Consider the following 17,266-nt stretch of genomic DNA (forward strand, 5'->3'; position numbering starts at 1 on the left):
TGTTGCAATTTAGGATTTTTGTTTTGATTGGAGGTTAATTTATAAATTTAGGTTTCATATATACAATTTGTTGGAATTTATTAGAGTTTCAATTGATTAGTAATTTAATTTTACATTGATTAAGGTACTTTGTTAAACTTTCTTGAAATAAGAGTTTAGATAATTGATTTATGGTTTTTGGCTATACATTTACAAATGGTGCATTAGTAATTTAATTCTATATTTTTATTTGACAATGATATTCTACAATATCCATATTCTTTGATTTTATTTTGGATTTTGCCCTGAAGCCAATTAGGAGGGATTACTATTATCTAATGACTGCACATTGGAGGTCATAAAATTAGTTATTCAGTCTCAAAAATTTGGATAAGAACTCCTATTATATATCAAATTGAAAAAAAATATTTTCGAAATAAGTGAATACTAAATAAACACAAATTCTTACTTGAGACTGTCTTTACAAAATACGTCTCAAGTTTGGACCAGCCCAATTATTAAATTTAAAAATAACTAACCTTTCTAAACAATGTTTTTTAATTTTCATTTTCAGTTTTCCTTTTTCTCTTTCCTGATAAAATTACTCATCTTCCTCTCTCAAACTTTATTTGTGGTTTTCAATCTCCATATTTCTCTCTCAAACTCCATTGTTTATTCTCTGTTTATCTTCTTCAACATTTGCAAAACCATCAAAGTTATGTATATATACTTCATCATTTTCGTTTTTAAAGCTTTCATTTTCAATTTTTTTGGGTTGATCGTGTTATATATTAGTTGGATTTACAATTTTCTGATTTTTTTTTAAAATTAAGCTTCATGTGTGTAGTGATGTTGAATAAGACAACAATGTCTACTGTTTGGGAGAAATTAATAAATGCAATTGTGGTTATAACATAATATATTGGGACATATAACATAATATATTTGTAATTATAACATAATATATTTGGGTTTATAACCATAATATATTTGGAGTCATAGCATAATACAGTTGGGGTTATAACAAAATATATGATTGCGGTTATAACGTAATAGATTTGGGTTTATAACAGTATATATTTGTGATATAATACTACAAAATTGATATTATAATAATACAAGCAAATATATTATGTTATAAAACCTCAAATATATTAAGTTTTAATTCCAATATAATGAGTTATAACCCCAAATATATTTTTTTATAACCACAAATATATCATGTTATAACTCCAAATATATTATGTGATAACCCCAAATATGTTATGTTATGACCCTAAATATAATATTTTAACCCCAAATTATAAAAAATAGCCATAATTGTCATCTTCAACATCATTGTTTTCCACCATTGATAAGCCTTAATTTAAAAAAAATGAAAAAATTTGATTTATTACTTAATAATGTTTTATTTTGCATGGGAATAGACAGTTAATCAGAAAATTTTTCATCTTAAAAAAAGCAGTTTTTTACAGTTTTTTAAAAAACAATATTTTTTTAAAATAATATTTTATTTTAAAATTAAGATATGTACTAAAAAGGAACTGTGAATTGAACTCTTGAGAGCCTGGTAAATAAATATTAAAGTAGAATGAAGATTTTGAGAAAGGTATTTAAACAAGTAATAGAAATAACTTCTCCAACCACTAATTAAATTATAAACAGGTAACTCCTTAAATCCGGTTACTATCGCAATAAATTATCATTTAGTTTTTGTTAAGAGACGTGATCATTAGATTAATTGTTATATATATATATATATATAATATATATATATATATATATATATATATATATATATATATATATATATATATATATATATATATATATATATATATATATATATATATATATATATATATATATATATATATATATTTTCCTCAATATAACTTTGAGTGTTTAAAGATTAATTTTGTCAAATTCAGTGATCTTTTACTTCGTCATGTAAGCAAGCAAATTTAAATGGTCGACTCATGCAATAGTTTAGTATCGTATTATAATTTTATTGCGGGTTTGATAATTAGTCTATGAGGTTATTAGCATGTTCAATATGTATGACTGTACAAGGCTCTGAAAAATTAAGGGTCTTAATATTAAATTACTTTGTATATGTTAGGTGTTTAAAGATACAAAATTGTTAGAAAATTATCATAGTTTTTAAAATTACAGAGGGCCTTTATTGAATTTGTCAAGTTTTGCTCCGCCCTTTATTAATTAGTAATACTAAATGTAGAAAATATGATAGAAAATTAGCGTAATTTTGGTAGAAATATCTGTTAAAAAAGTTTGATGGTCATGTTTGTTTTCCTTCATCAATTTTATTTTTTTGGTTAATTTTATTTTAATGCATTAGCATTTGAAAATGTGGTATTCTGTAGAAATAGAAAATTATTAACAAAAAACCATTTTATATTCAAATTCTCATTAGAAAATTATTAACAAAAAATCATTTTATAATTAAATCTCATTACCATGAAAATAACATGTTAAATATTATAAAAATTTAAACTACAAATCGTTATTTATTTTCACCATTTATATCAATTACCAAACAGGTCGTTAAGGATTGGGAATAGTATTGATAATACAATAAACTATTGGATCAAAGATATATCAAAAGCATATTATATGGAAAACTCATGAGCTTACGGTTTAAACTAGAAGTGTAAAGCTTCTTTTCACTATACATCATATCTTAGTAGTACACTGGTATACATTATCTATTAAACCATAAGAATCTCAAATTTCTTCAATTATTTCACAAAATTTTCTTAATTGATTATATTTCTTAATCAATAATCATACATCATTAGGAGAATACTTATCAGCAAACTGATTAACCAAAGTAAGAGCATTACTTGTACACTGCAACACACCCTGAAATTGAGTCTTAATACCATTTTTCATCCTGGAGCTTACAGCCCGACCCGAAAACCCATCAACACAAGTGTTTTCATCCGTAAGAGCGGCACTGACCCAAGTTTGTACATTACTCATATGCCATAAGAAATCACTAGAATGGGCTCGGGCTGCGCTTTGGAATTCGTGTATCGACATACTAAGTCTATCCACAGTGTCTCCAATGACCTCAAAACAGTCCTTTATTGGCCCGAATTCACTGGGCTTTAGCCCATTGGAATGAGCCAAATGGGCCACATAGGCTTTAGTGTAACGGGCCTTGGCTAGGCTCACTATAAGAGCAGTTTGTGTTAATTGGCGTTGGCTTGTTTGGATTTTATTGGCAAAGGAGGAGAGTGATTGGACACAAACTGTTGGGTAGGTTGTGGAGCTACATTTTGATTGTATAAAATTGTTAGTGGTGGTGGTGGAGGCGGGCCCTACCGCCGCCGCGGAAGAGGTGATGTAGAGGAGAGAGAAAATAAATAAGGGAAAAATGAAAGTAGCCATGAACAAGTTCATAAACAAAATTATATTTTGAAAATTTTATGTAATGTACATAGATATATAAGGGAAAAATATGTATTTATATAAGTGGAAGTTAGGAAGGAAAAAGATGGTAATAAATTGGAGGAGAAGGTGTTCACATGTCTTGTTGTATTTCCAGTCCAAGGAGGACCCATTTTGAGCTGGATTTTGTGTTAAATTTCCACTCTTAGTGCTTGTAGAACTAATAATTACTTCTGTATTACTGCTCCATTCTTTAGTACATTAATAATAACAGTATCTTTTAGCCGTTCTGCATCAAGATGAATCTAACAAGATCCCATATGAATATATTTTGTCTTGAATATGGTAGTGATTGGCAAATTAGCTTATTTAGCAATTTTAGCTTATTTTGATGTAAATAGATGGTTGGGTAGTCAAAATAGCTAATGCTAGTGTTTGGTGAAGTAGCTGGTTGAAACATTTAATTGATACGAGTAAGTTGTTTTTGAACAATCCTGTCTTTGGACAAGTTGCTTATGACAGCGGGTTTAAAATCAGCTGGTCAAACCCAGTTAATAAAATCAGTTGATCATATCAGCCATTATAATCAGCTATCAGCTACCAGCTATCATCCATCTTCCAAACACCATTTATATACTTCAAAAATCAAATTTAAATTTCTCTCGTAAAGAAGAAAAACTTAATGTAGACAAACAAAAAAGAACGGAAAGAGTATTTAGAAGTGTGTAAAAGTATACTTGAATTATCAAATTTGAAATATCTCGTTCAAAAAATCGGACAATTTATCTCATAATTGAAAACCGGATGAATCGGATCGAATATCCGATAAAGTGGAAGCTAAATCGGAATTTTTATAAAACCGGATATCATGTTCAACTAACTTCTCTAAATCGGTGCGGTCTTATTTGTTAAGATTGCTTTTAGGAACAAGTAATTCATTAAATTTAGATTTCAATTATAAAAAAATAAATAAATAATTTGAGAATATTAACGTTTGGGTATAAATGTTTAGGAGTGTTTGGAAAGGTGTTTTAAATAATTGTTAATATTAATCACTAGTATAAACTAACTAGTATAAACACCCGTGCATGCACGGAGTTTTTAATTTAAATATATAAAACATTATAATTCAAAAATACAAATGTAAGTGTAAATTATAGTTATCAAGTTTACTCTTTTTTCATTAATAAGTGATGATTTTTACAAAAATAAAATCGTATTTATAGGATAGAGAAATTGTTGTAAACAATAATGTATAATTGTTGTAAACAATAATGTATAACTAACAATATAATTCATTTTAAAAAGTAATAAAGATTTTTTAATAACAATAACAATTCAAAGGATATAAGATACCTCTTTTTATACAACATGCTTTTACTTGTGGTTAATTATATACCTCTTTTTAAAAAATTGTCATTAGTTAAATATCAATCGCCAGAAACTCAGAGTAAATTAAAACAAAAAAACATTAAATCATCAAAATGGTTGTGCGATTTTTTTCTAGTGATTTCTCTCGTGCCAATGAATTCTAGGGCCATATCTTTCTTTATGGATACTGATTGCTGCTTTCCTTCCCTATTCAGACTCCGATCATAATTTATAAACGAGATACAATGACTATAATGGTGATGGTTGTGCCTGTTTTGATAATAGATAATGATCATAATTTAAACTAAGTAGAGGGAGCATGATTCTTAACCAAGTTGGATTAGCTCACAACAAAATAGATGATACTCCCTTCTTAGTATAGGTATGCTTTTGCCACAGACATAACACGTGGTTAATCATATTTTTCTGCCATATGCTTTTATTTGTGGCTAATTATATTAATCTGTCACATGTATTTGACCGTGGCTAATTTAATCTTCTGCCACATTAATTAATCCGTGGCTAATCATATTCTTCTGCTACATACAATAACCTATGACAAATTATACTCGTCTACTACATAAACAACACACAACTACAAATCATTCCTACAATTAAACTTGTGGATAAAATAAATACTATTTGCACGAAAATTCAACTAATAGTGTGGTAGTGGTGACAAATCTGTTATACATCCTTAGTCAAAAGTATTTCCATAAATATACATAGTTCTAAGTAAAAAACTATTCGCTAATTACACACAACATTTTATAACTAATATAAATTCATCGTCTTCCTTGCAAATTAAACATGAATATATTTATCTCAACTCTACTGCATTGATATAACAACTTCGGCTATTAGAATCCAAAATCCATTTCATTACAAATAAAAAAATAACATATTATAATTTGTATGTCTATATATAAAAAACTAGAAAGAAATAAAAAAATATATAAATTTTAACACCAATATTATTTTCAGTATACTTATCTACTGTATTGAAATACATCAATGAAATTAGCCAAAATAACTTTAGTAATCTATAACAACAAAAAAAAGATAGAAGTTGGTTTCTAGAAAATTCAAGAAGTCAAAGATAATCAATATAGATCGTTTTTGCAAGCAATTCAAGAAAAACAAAGTTAATCAAATTTTGCTAGCTAAAACCTCATGCTCATGCTATCACATAACCCTCACACATCACACAAGACGACACAACACAGACAATACTTCATCACAAGGATATTAGGGGGTGTTTAGTTTATAGTTTTTGGCTTATTTTTTTGGTTGACTTTTAACTTTTGGCTTATTGGTTGGTCAAACAGACAGAAAAAGTGGCAGGTAAATGGCTTTTAAAGTTGCTGAAAAGCTGATTTTTTAAACCAAAATAAAAAAAGCTACTCGAGCTAGCTTTTTTGTTTGACTTTTGGCTTATTGGCCCACTTTTTCTCTACTAAATAGCTAACAACCAATACTCAAATTTACAAAATACCTCTTAGATAGTTCTAGTTAGTTGTACAACTCCTATTGTTCTTTACATGATAATGTGCTAATAAAAATATATTCTACATAGTAATATACGGAGAAAAATAACACAATGCATAAAGCAACATTGAAAAAACTAACTTAAAGTAGAGAACAATACAGTAGAAGAAGAGGTTGAATACAAGAAGAACAGACATGGAGATACCACACTTACAAAAACCAAATCGGTAACATGAAATATAGTCGACTTAAATTTTACCTGTGCCTGAACTTCAATCAAAGTAAAGCAAATCAAACCGAAATTAAATCGAATTGAAAAGTAATAAAAGCTAAAACTTCAATTTAACATCAAATCAATAAGTATAACACAGATTCTTATTTGAGACCGTCTTCATAAAAAACGCGTTTGAATGGATCGGTCCATTATTAATAAAAAATAACTACCAGAAAGATGCGTGTTGTATAATTCTATTTGAAGTTGATGTTATAATCTATTAATGTTGGTATTAAAAACCTATTAGAGTTGGTATTATAACCAATTAAAGTTGATATCTCCAAATAGATTCTAATATCAACTTTAATAGGTTATAACACCAACTCCAAATACCAATTTTAAGAGGTTATAACATCAACTTTAATAGGTTATAATATACCAACTTCACTACGTTATTATAACACCAACTCCAAATAAGATCAAACACGCACATCATTTTTTAGATTTTTCTTTTTTTTAATTATTTGGCCTGGGCCTGAAGAGTCGTCTCTTATAAAAACGATATCAGAGCGCTTGTAAATATAATGGCACACAAATTACGGTTGGAGAGATGTTGAAAATTGAAAGATTTAAGATACTGATTTGGGATGAATACTGTGTATTTTTGTATTGATTTTCATTATGATTACAGCCCTTACATTTATACAAAAAACTAAGAATTAAATCAGGAAATACTTAGCTTGGGAAATCAGTAATTACCTAAAAATATTGAACTAAATAAGGTAAATATAGATTCTAGGAAATCAGTAATATTTCCACACTCCCCCTCAAGTTAGGTCATGGGATTCCCAATACCTAACTTGGTTAAAGTAGTTTCAAATACTTCTGCTGGAACGGCTTTTGTGAGAATATCTGCAAGTTGATCTTCTAATTTCACATGTGGGATATGGATTATTTTTTTCTCCAGTTTCTCCTTTATGAAGTGTCTATCAATTTCTACATGTTTCGTTCGATCATGTTGAACTGGATTTTCTGATATGCCAATTGCTGCCTTGTTATCACAAAATAATTTGCATGCTTCTGTAGGAGGGAAGTTTAGTTCACATAAGAGTTTCTTGAGCCATAGTATTTCTGTTATTCCTTTAGCAACTCCCCTGAATTCTGCCTCTGCACTTGATAGTGCGACCACTTTCTGTTTTTTGCTTTTCCAAGTAACTAAGTTACCTCCTATAAGGGTAAAATATCCCGATGTAGATTTTCTGCTGTCCCGATCACCTGCCCAGTCAGCATCAGTATATGCAATGAGATCTAGATGACCATTTTTCTTGTAGAAGACACCTTTGTCACTTGTACCTTTTAAGTATCTCAAGATCCTCATAACTGCTTCCATATGAGATGTCTGGGGTAGGTGCATAAAACGACTCACAACTCCAACTGCATAAGATATGTCGGGCCTAGTGTGAGATAGATAGATCAGCTTTCCTACCAATTTTTGATACTTTTCTTTGTCAGTTGGGTTTTCTCCTGGTGTTGTTTGTAATCTGTGGTTAGTAACAATAGGTGTTTCAGCTGGTTTGCAGTCTATCATACCTACTTCTACTAGTAGGTCCAAGATATATTTCTTCTGATTGATGAATATTCCTTTCCTTGAACGGAAAACTTCGATACCAAGAAAATATTTCAAATTCCCCAAGTCTTTCATCTCGAATTCTTTAGATAATTTCTCTTTAAGATCCCTAATCTCTTCCTCATTATTCCCTGTTATGATCATATCATCAACGTAAATGATCAAGCAAGTGATACGATCTTCTTCTTTCTTCAAGAATAGGGTGTGATCAGAGTTGCTTTGTTCATATCCAAATCTTCTCATAGCTATGGTAAATCTTCCAAACCAAGCCCTTGGAGATTGTTTCAAACCATACAGAGCTTTTCTCAGGCGACACCCTTCTCCTGGAGCAAATCCATCTGAAAAACCCGGTGGAGCATGCATGTATACTTCTTCTTCGATCTCACCATGAAGGAATGCATTTTTTACATCGAACTGATATAAGGGCCAATCCTTATTGGCGGCTATGGAGAATAGAACTCTGATGGTGTCTATCTTTGCAACTGGTGAAAAAGTTTCTGAGTAGTCAATCCCATATGTCTGTGTATACCCTTTTGCTACAAGACGAGCCTTGTATCTTTCAATTGTCCCATCAGCATGATATTTTATTGTGAACACCCATTTACAACCAACAGTTTTCTTCCTTTTAGGTAATACACATTTGTCCCATGTTCTATTTTTCTTCAAAGCTACGATCTCTTCTTTCATTGCTTCTCGCCACTTAGGATCCTGGAGGGCTTCTTCAGTATTACGAGGAAGGGAATTCGAGTATAGACTGGTTTGGAATGCCACTGCCATCTGTGCTAATTTATCCATATCATGGCTAACTGGATATCGAGATCTTTGTGATTCAAACTCAGGATCATACCGCTTTGGAGGGATGCCTCTTTTGCTTCTTGGAGGTAATTCATACCTGCATGAGGGGTTAATAGTACAGGGCACATCATTCTGGGAGTTAGGTTCAGTGATTACCTCTTGAATGTCATGAGTTTCACAAACAACCTCTTGTTCACTAGATGCTTCAGACAAGGTGGAGGAGGTTTGAGGAGAAGGAAGAACTATGTTTTCAGTGGCAATATCCGCGGGACTATCTACTTGCTCTTTTGGGTTCGGATCATTAGTTACAGATCGTGTAAGCCAGCTTAAGTCATCACATACAATCTCCCCCTGAGGACGAGGCTGGGAGAAAAAATATGTGTTCTCAAAGAAATCACAATCCATTGTGGTGTAAAGTTTATTTTGGGTAGGATCGAAACAGCGATACCCCTTTTTGTGAACACCATAACCCACAAAGATACACTTAATAGCCCTGGGTTCAAGTTTATTTCTAGCAGATTTAGGTAAATGGACATACACCACACACCCAAAGATCCGAGGGGGTAAGGAGTGGAGAGAGGGAGTGATTTTGTGATGATGGAGAATTTCAAGAGGAGTTTGGAATTTCAAGGCTTTTGAAGGTAGTCGATTTGTGAGATATGTGGCGGTGGCTATAGCTTCGGGCCAGTAGTAAGATGGGACATGGGCCTCAAACATAAGGGCTCGACTTATTTCAAGAAGAGTACGGTTTTTCCTCTCAGCAACCCCGTTTTGTTGTGGTGTGTAAGGACATGAAGTTTGGTGAATAAGTCCATGAGTGGTGAAGAAGTTTTCCATAGTCTGATTTATGTATTCCCCCCCATTATCGGATCGAAGAATTTGAGGTGTAGTCTTAAATTGGGTTCGAGTCATATTATAAAATTTAACAAATGCATCAAAAATTTCAGATTTGTATTTCAAAAAATACATCCAACACATCCGAGTACAGTCATCAATAAAGGAGACAAAATATGAGTATTTTTGATTGCTAGACTCAGGAGCAGGACCCCAAACATCAGAGTGTATTAAAGCAAAAGGTTCACTACTATGACTATGACTCGGAGGATACGATTGTTTATGACTTTTGGCAAGAACACATGTTTCACAGTCTAGATTAATATTACAATTTCTTAATGATGGAAAAAGTCGTTTTAGGTACCCTAATGAAGGATGTCCCAGACGTCGATGCCATGTCCATAACTGCTGATCAGAGAACCCGTGAGCAAGCGAAGTGTGACCCTTTTGAATCGCCTCATCTAAATAGTACAAGCCATCTCGTTCAGTACCACGCCCAATAATCCTCCCGGTCTGAGCATCCTGTACAACACAATCAGAAGAGGTCATAAGCACAGTACAATTTAATTCCCGAGTCAATTGACTAATAGAAAGTAATTTATGAGATAATTCAGGAATTAGGAGACAATTATTCAATTTGAGGGACGAAGAGATAGAAACGGGCCCAGACTGATCAACATTCACACATTCTCCATTTGCCGTTTGGATATAAGTGCGGGTTTTTGGATGAGTGGATAAGAGATCGTGGGGATCAAATGTCATTGTATCAGTGGCCCCACAATCAAATATCCACTGAGATGAAACCGGTTTACATATAAGACCAACTCTTTTTAGTGTTGTTTTTTGGGTTGTTGGGTGGTGGGCCGGTTGGAATTTTTGGAAATGGTTTTGGGCTGGTTGGGTTTTGGGCCGTAGGGTTTTATTTAAGGTGGGAGTTAGGGTTGTATAAAAGGGTTTTGTTTGGAAGGTTTTCATTTGCGCCTTTCCTCCTTCTCTCTCTTCCGGGCCGTTTCCTTCTTCCTCTTTGATTTGTTCACCTGTATCGCCATTGTTATCCTTTTTTGCCTCCATTATGTGGGTTGACTCATCTGTCATACCGGAAATAGGATGAGTACCGGTGACTATGTTGGCCTTGCCGCCGGTTCTGTTGATCGGAACCTTGGTGGCGGCTTTCCGTTGCCGGTGTTCCTCCCACCACTCCGGGTAGCCAATAATTTTAAAACACCCTTCCTTGGTGTGTCGACTTCCTCCACAGTGGCTACACTTCAGGTAAGTTTTATCCTCCATGTCACGCCGGGATGAAGGAGTTGACCGGTGGTGTTTAACGGCCAACCCACTTCCGATCTCTGAGGGATTATTTCCCGATGATGAAGCGTGTGTCATTATACCACGCCTTGTAATTTCTCGTCTGATTGTTGCGTATGCCATTTCTACTGTTGGTAATGGTTCTTGATTCAGTAGATCTCTCTTTTCTTTGTCAAAGGTTTCGTTAATTCCGGCCAAGAACTGGAATAAACGTTGTTTTTGAATGTATGTGTTAAAAATTGTGATGTCCTCAGCATGTATCATAGGATTCGGTTGCCTTCGATCTATTTCTTTCCAGATTGTTGTCAGTTTCCCGTAGAAAACTTCCAGAGGATCTTGGTTTTGTTTGATACTATTGGCTTGAGAACTTAGATCAAAAATCTGAAGTTCGTCCCTACCACTGTTCAAAAGGACTTCAATTCCTTTCCATAAGTCTCTTGCAATAGTGTAATCTAAGAATTGGTTTACCAGATCTGTGTCGATATTCGAAATAATGCATGAAAGAACTATTGAGTCTTTTTGCTTCCATGTCTTATAATTCGGATCTGTGATACAAGGTGGATCGTCTATAATGTGACTGAGACGTCCCCTGCATTCTAGGGTTATTTGCATCATTTTACACCAAGTTGTGTAATTCTGATAATTTAGTTTTTCGGCTAATTTTAAGTCTGGTGAAATGGTTTCAAGATTTGTGTTTGGATTATGCATTTGTTGAAACAGTCTGAACATATGTTCCATCTGTTCCATGGTTATAATTTGTTTGGGATCAGTTTCTGCCATTGTTACAGGTAAGGGTTTTTGGGTAGATGATGATAACCAATGGTTTTTCCGGTCCCGGAAAACACCTTTGGCTCTGATACCATGAAAGATTTAAGATACTGATTTGGGATGAATACTGTGTATTTTTGTATTGATTTTCATTATGATTACAGCCCTTACATTTATACAAAAAACTAAGAATTAAATCAGGAAATACTTAGCTTGGGAAATCAGTAATTACCTAAAAATATTGAACTAAATAAGGTAAATATAGATTCTAGGAAATCAGTAATATTTCCACAAAAATTACAATATACTGTGACTTCTAATGACATTAAAAACAAATAATAGATCATTAAAATGGATGAATTCAAGTTTTTATTAAGAAAAAAAAATATATAATAATCAATTTTTTTGCCAGTGGATGAATAATCAATAATTCTTTTGTTCTTTTATATTTCTTCTCATTTACTTTTTTACAGTTTTTAAAATAAATTTTGAGCTCTGATATCTCTAAAATTGTATAATAATAAATTATAAAAAAATACATAATAAAAAATAATATATTAAAATGAATTTAATATTTTCTCACATGGATATATTTTATCTTCTAAATATGTTACAAAAATATTAATCAAATTTCTCTCTTCTTAAAGTGGAACATTTAATACGAGAAGAAAATTAGAATACGAAGGGAGTATTACTCTTGTTTTGTACTTCCTCCTATTTACTAAAAATTGAATAATTATTTTTTTCACGGTATTCAGTGAGATTATTCAATGTTTAATATTCCTTATTATGCATGACGAAACATTATAAAAAGTTAATATTAATAATCTTTATATTGAGATAAATCAAATAAGATTTCACTTTAACTATGTTTTAATTTATATATCAAAAATAAAATACAAATCAAAATTAATAAATAAATGGTGCTAAAAAATAAATACTCCCTCCTATTCATCTTAAAATACACTTATTTAATCCTTGTTATATCTAATTATGTATAATTAAAAATTATAAAATTTAATATTAATAAACTTTATATTCAAACGAATCAAATAAAAGACTATATTTTAACTTATAGATTAATAATAAAATACAATTTAAATATAATAAATAAATAATATCTCAAAAATAAATAAAACATCTAAAATGAATAGGAGTGAGTATTTCATTTTATCTAATAAAAAAGGTGGGAATAATGGTTGGCGAGCAGAATTCTTCAGTCCCACACAGTTGCCATCCTACAAGAAACAATGCTCATTGATATCATGTGAACAAAAGTTTGTTAGCTTTTCCTTCTTGGAATGCGTAACGTGAATGATCATAATCTAGTCCCAGAACTGATCGTATGTTCACTAGCTAGTACTTCTATCATTTGCAATATTTAACATTTTTAAAAAATTTAATTTATTATTTTAATTATTTTAATATTAAATTATACTCCCTCCATACAATATAATTGTCAATTTCCTTATTTGGCAAAACCACATCAATTGTCACGTTTCTATTTTTTTCAATCTTTTTTTACTTAAATATCCTTAGTTCACACAAGTAATTACGAATATACTCTCATATACCTTACTTACCCAACTATCTTTCACTAATTATTCTTCACTACTTACTCAACTACCACCTTTTTAATGGACCCTACACCACTCTTAATATTCGTGCCTAAGCAAATGGAACATTTATATTGGTGTGGAGGGAGTATACAATTAAAAATTGTAAACTTTAATTAGAGAATTTAAATCAAATTCAATTAATATATATTTAACTAAAATATATAAAATAAATTAAATGATAAATAAGTTTGAATAATAAATAGTGTCAATAATTTTAATATAACAACTAGAAGTATTATAGAACCCAAAAAAGTAGATGTCATGGCCATGCGTAGCACAATACAATTAATAATAAAAGTATATTTAGCTATGTTTTTTTATTCCCCACCTATTGTACCTAGTTGTTTAAATATCTTGTTCAATTATCTGTTGATTATAGCCTTAAATTTTAGAACTTTTGTAAATTATGGTACTAATGTTTATTTTTTGCGAATTATATTCATTATAATATTTTTTTTGTTCATCCTACAAATGTGCATTTATGTGCTTTGAATCATTAATAATCAATAATATTTTTTCTTAATTTTTATGTTTTAAGATGTAAATAAAAAGTTATTTGACTTCTTCTATTAAGTTTTGAGAAAAAAATAATTTTAATAGTTATTTTCAATGCATAACATCAAACATTATGAGCATTTATTTTGGAGATGGTTTCTTATTAGAATGAACATGGCCGTTTCTTAACATATCTCGAGTAGCTGACCGCTTAGGACCCCAAATTAAAGAGTCTTAAATATTAAATGGTACTATTTAAATCTTATTCAAAGTAATATTTTTATGTAATTTGTTTGTAAATTTCTAAATATTTGAAGTAATATTAAAATATATTGTTATAATAAATTTTGTTAAATTGTTTTTCTTGAAATAGAAAGTTTTGTCTTTTTAATATAATGAAAAGGCTGAATTAAAAGATATCGTAGAAATAAATAGGACATTCAAATTCTTCCGTAAAAAATGAGTTGACATAGCAATGACTAAGTTAACCAACCGTCCCTCAAATTTTTTGTCAATTGAAATAACATGCATTTGAGTACAAAATTTGATGGGAGATGGAAGAAAAGAAATTTGATTGTCAACCACGTCATCAATAGCGTCTAGTTTGGTATGTCTTTCCATGGGCCGAGTTTGCAAGAGTCGGAGCCAAAAGCCACTGTGCAAAAGCATTTTCAAAAAAGCATTTAATTTGTCATCTAAAACATGTTTGTGGAATGTGGAGAAAAATGAACAAAAGTAGACCAAAACTTCCATTTAGTTTCACACTCATTTTTTCATGCGCAGAATCCTAACTCTTTGTTAATAAATGGGTAGATAAAATGGCAATTTGGTAGTTGGATATTAACAAAAGCTATTCAAGCTCTTATTCACAATCACATTCAATAAGAATAGACTTTCTTTATAGCTTTTCCCATTAAATACAGTTTAAAATTCATAAGCAATGTAGTAGTAATAAAGGCCAAAACATAATTTAACAATGACCTCCCCACAACCTAAATTTTGTTATGTAACTAAACACATTGGGATATTTGAAAATTGATTGTTGGCTAATGGTGGTTCGCTAATTAATAGTGCTTGTTTTTTTTTTTTTGGTTGGTTTAACCATTTAAAAGTGTTACATGTTTTTGTTTCCTTTTAAGCTACTTGGATTAGCTAATTATAAAATGTTATTTGGTACAATTAAATTTTAGTTGTTGACTGTATATAAAAATCTATGGTCAAAAAATCAATTAAAACCCAAAACACTATATTAAACAACTTCATTTAATATGAATATATTGATAAAATAGCTCACTTTCATCACTAGTTCACTACACAAAATTCTACTATCCCATGCCATTTAGTGTTAAAATTCATAGTAAACATGAGAAATTAGAACCATAACTATTGACTTAATTGCAATTTCATCAACAATTCTTTATTTCAGTCTCAAATTATGTATATCCGATGATTAAAGTAAATCAACATAATAACTCCTAAGTAATGTGGATTTTCAATAAAAAGGAAAATCTTAAAAAGGAAAATCAACATAATAACATAATGATTAAAGAAAATTTTTATTTCCTTCTCTCCCTCCTATCATGAGTCTCAATACCAAAAGAGGTTATTTCCCATTAAACACTAAGTATCACACATCATCTACAATTTAACGTAAATAATAATACATTTGGCATAGTAAACTTTTTTAATATAGTTAATTATAATTCAAACCAAAGAATTATAAAACTTTGAGCTATTAAAATAAGTAACATAACAATAGAGGATTAAGTGACAGCCCAATATCGACACTATTATTAAATACATTTAGAATTGATACATGGAAATATTGATTATACGTCTAGTATACGTATTTGCTTGCTAGAGAATAACATACGTTTTGATTATCCTAAATGTCATTCAAAATGAATATTGGATCAAGTTGGAAAAATAAAATTTAAGAAAATATGTTTGCGAAAACAATTTTCATAATTGTTAAGGAAATTAGGTTATCTAATTGTGCCAGACTGAAGCTATGACCAAAACCCTATATGTACCTACCTAATGTGACTCTAGGTTGCACTAAAACGGACACGGACACGGACACGGACACGACACGGGTACGGGAAAACGCCAACTTAAAGTTACATCTCAGAAAATAGAAAAGTAATTACTTCTTTTGCCAAAAGTACTAGTATACATTGCTCCTGGGTGGACTTCTTAGAGGTATGATATTTTGGTACTCATATCCTCTTGGTATTTAATGTTACTTTCCAGACAAAAAATGGTAGGAAGTTCCGACTGCATATATATCGACTGCTGCTCTAGTCAGTATTTACCGATTACCAAGTTTGATTAGTAGTTAGTCAGTAACATTGAAGTCGGACAGTTGGTCGGTGTTCAATTGGTGATTAGTTTGAAAGTGAAAACGACTATGTATTAGAGTTCGAACAATGTGTTTCAAACTCCAATATTGCCAAGATCGAGTGTATGAGGTTTTGTGACAAACAAATTACGCTATCAATAATATCGATGTTTGTAGGAGAAAATAAAGCAATAAAATGACACAAAGATTTAACGAGGTTCACCCAACTAAGGCTACGTCCTACGGTGTGTAGTATCTCTTATATTATCAAAAGGAGTTCAAAGAACTCTCAAATATGGAGAATTACAATAGAGAATAGATATAGGCTAGTGTTTGGCTTGTGGTGTATTTGTGGATGTATTCACCACTTACAAAGTGAATGAGAGCTCTTTATTTATAGGAGAGATCATACTAAGTAACATTAAGTACATTAAAGCTATGATTAAATGATAATGAAACATCCCTAAGTATATGAAGAGTCAAAAACAACATCCTAGGAGCCCTTTGCACTTCTCCATTAAATTCCATAACTCTTCACACTTCATTAACTTATTAATCCATACTTAATCACCATCATAAATAAATCATCAAAACTTAACTTAATACACCCATTCATGACAAACTTATGGGATTTCATCCCAAGGGTCACTACATGAATGCACACACCAAATGTGCACTCAAGTCACACCATTCATAACAATCTCCACCTTGACTTGAGTTCACCCAAGTCAATAGAATTTTCTAATTCACTCCAACATAATATAACAACTTACACAACATAATACTCAAAATAAAAACAACACATGTGCATAAACATAGCACATGCACTAAACATGCCCTCAAAAGGGGCTCACAAGAGTATGCTTTTAAATACCAATCAAGTCCATACATCCCATGGACTCATTGGGATATGTTGAAATTATTCTCAAACTGTCGTTAAAAGAAGTTTCAATTTCATTTTCATGCTCGGTTGAAGTAGTGGACACACAAGCCGAACTAACTAAGGTTGAACCTAA

The 17,266-nt window shown here is 31.0% G+C and overlaps 1 protein-coding gene across 1 annotated transcript; it reads right to left on the reverse strand.

The window, feature by feature from the left end:
- Positions 1–2,636: 2,636 nt before the first annotated feature.
- Positions 2,637–3,452, reverse strand: LOC130825784 (pectinesterase inhibitor 11-like). Its single transcript, XM_057691191.1, has one exon. It carries the CDS (start codon positions 3,403–3,405, stop codon positions 2,785–2,787), a length of 621 nt encoding a protein of 206 aa, XP_057547174.1. The 5' UTR covers positions 3,406–3,452; the 3' UTR covers positions 2,637–2,784.
- Positions 3,453–17,266: the final 13,814 nt, after the last annotated feature.

This window comes from Amaranthus tricolor, chromosome 10 (genome assembly GCF_026212465.1).
Source record: "Amaranthus tricolor cultivar Red isolate AtriRed21 chromosome 10, ASM2621246v1, whole genome shotgun sequence".
NCBI classification, from domain to species: Eukaryota; Viridiplantae; Streptophyta; class Magnoliopsida; order Caryophyllales; family Amaranthaceae; genus Amaranthus; species Amaranthus tricolor.